The following is a 1,861-nucleotide window of genomic DNA, read 5'->3' as shown; positions in this document are numbered from 1 at the left end:
GAATATGTCACGTTGATTTGTTTTGCCTTCCAGGTCTCCTGCTTGGTCATTTTGTAAATATATATTATTTTCTGGAAATACTACATGTGCCAATCTCACTGATATCAAATTATTAGAGATACACAAATTGTTTTTGCACCCACCATGCGTCATGTGCATAAAGGTGAAATGTGTATATTTTGGGAAGTGAGCACTCAGTTTCGGATCTAAACGTGGTCAATAAAGAGGTGAATTGGGAGCTTAAAGAGTGTGTGGGCCTTCTTGTTCTTTACTAGTATACTTTAAAAAGTAACACAAAGAGTATAGAATCACTATTTATATACATACTATGCCATTTTCTGTTATTCTAAACATTATTATTTGGACAACATATTCAGCTGTTGATAGGAACACTTCATCTTACGTTGTCTAATGTGGTTCTTGTGCTATTTAAACTAGTCTCATTCTATCGCATACAAAAACACATACATTTACAAACACATCCACAGTGGTCAATATTTGGCAAACCAGTTGCACTGTCTGAGGAATCATTGCATAGCCTCCTCCATATAGCTGCATTAAACACAGCGAACACATTGGCTCCATCTAAACAAACTAGTGTCTGTTGGTGCTGCATTTGTTTCTGAAGTGGGGGCACAGAGAGACTTTCCATCCCTTCAGAGGTGTACAGAGCCCCCCTGACCAGAAAGCTCAGTTCAGTAATTTTTAGGCTGTTCTTCAGCCCAGTCCTCCTGCCCAGAACGTCCATCCTTCCCTTCCTTTTCATTCCTCCTCTTGGGCCCCTGGGGTGTGGAGCTCTGCCCCTGGGCCTGCCCCACCTCCACCTCTGACTTTCCATTCCCCGAGTCATTGTGCTGCCTGGAGTAGCGTTTACACTTGCAGGAGGTAACCACAGTGATCTTGTAGGTCCTGGAGCTTCCGTTCTGACACTGCAGTCTGATGCGCTGGGTCCGGGTCCGGTCGATGACGCAGCGCCACTCCTGGGACTCCCGCCGGCTCCAGAACTTTCCGGTGTAGCCGGGGCCGGAGCCGATCCAGTTGGGCAGTAGGTGGGAGGGGAGACACTCTCCAGCACACACCAGCTCCTTGACCGGGTTCAGGCTGGTGCACTGGCCATCTGAGATGTACTTGGTGGAGCGGAGCTCTCTGCAGCCCACTTGGCTCTGTGCCTGGCCCTGCTCTGTGATGGAGAGAGAGAGAGTGTTACCTTCTGTCAGATACATATTGTCAAAAACGAATCTTGCTGTCAAACCTTTAGGCAGAAAATAGAGTAATCCCAAAAATTCTAACTCAAAAATAAATAAACGCTCCTCAAATGATAATGACATGCAAATACTGTGGCATGGTCAGGGTAATCTGATGTGCAGCAGGAGTTAACAAGAAGTCCAACACAATTCCAAATGCTTGAACTTTGAACTTTTCTCCCATTCAAACACTCAAGTCTCCCATTCAAGTCTATGATTCAACTTTAATTTGATTTAATTCCCATTTTTGTCTATGGAAAATGTGCCTATATATGGAATTATATAATTCCAATATTATATCATCAATACTTTAGCAATAGACATATTGACCTATTGCTAAAAGGATCAGTGAATACAATGAATCTATTTGGTCAACTATGAATTGTTGAATTAATCAATTTGAAATAAAAATGCAACTCACCTTTCCCCGCATCGCTGGTCAAACGCCTTCCTCCGTTGCGTGCTTGATTCATTGATACATTACTAATCGGTGTATCCTGGACCGTACTTATTAACTGAGCGTTTAACTTTTCCGTGGCGCCGTTCTTGACAGCTTGACAGCTTCTTATCAGAAGGCAAAATAGCGCAAGCTGGTACCCACTCGTGGTAAGAAGCAT

The 1,861-nt window shown here is 43.5% G+C and overlaps 1 protein-coding gene across 1 annotated transcript; it reads right to left on the bottom strand.

The window, feature by feature from the left end:
- Window positions 1–695: 695 nt before the first annotated feature.
- On the bottom strand, window positions 696–1,861 carry LOC311132193 (sclerostin domain-containing protein 1-like; the record flags this gene model as incomplete). The annotated part of the gene is made up of 2 exons (XM_084165413.1): window positions 696–1,180; window positions 1,666–1,861. The coding sequence occupies 2 exons, from the start codon at window positions 1,859–1,861 to the stop codon at window positions 696–698; spliced, it is 681 nt and encodes a 226-aa protein (XP_084021539.1).

This window comes from Coregonus lavaretus (assembly GCF_964263955.1).
Source record: "Coregonus lavaretus genome assembly, chromosome: 7".
Classification (NCBI taxonomy): domain Eukaryota; kingdom Metazoa; phylum Chordata; class Actinopteri; order Salmoniformes; family Salmonidae; genus Coregonus; species Coregonus lavaretus.
The sequence above is the reverse complement of the archived record's forward strand: the minus strand, read 5'-3'. Positions and strand labels throughout refer to the sequence as shown.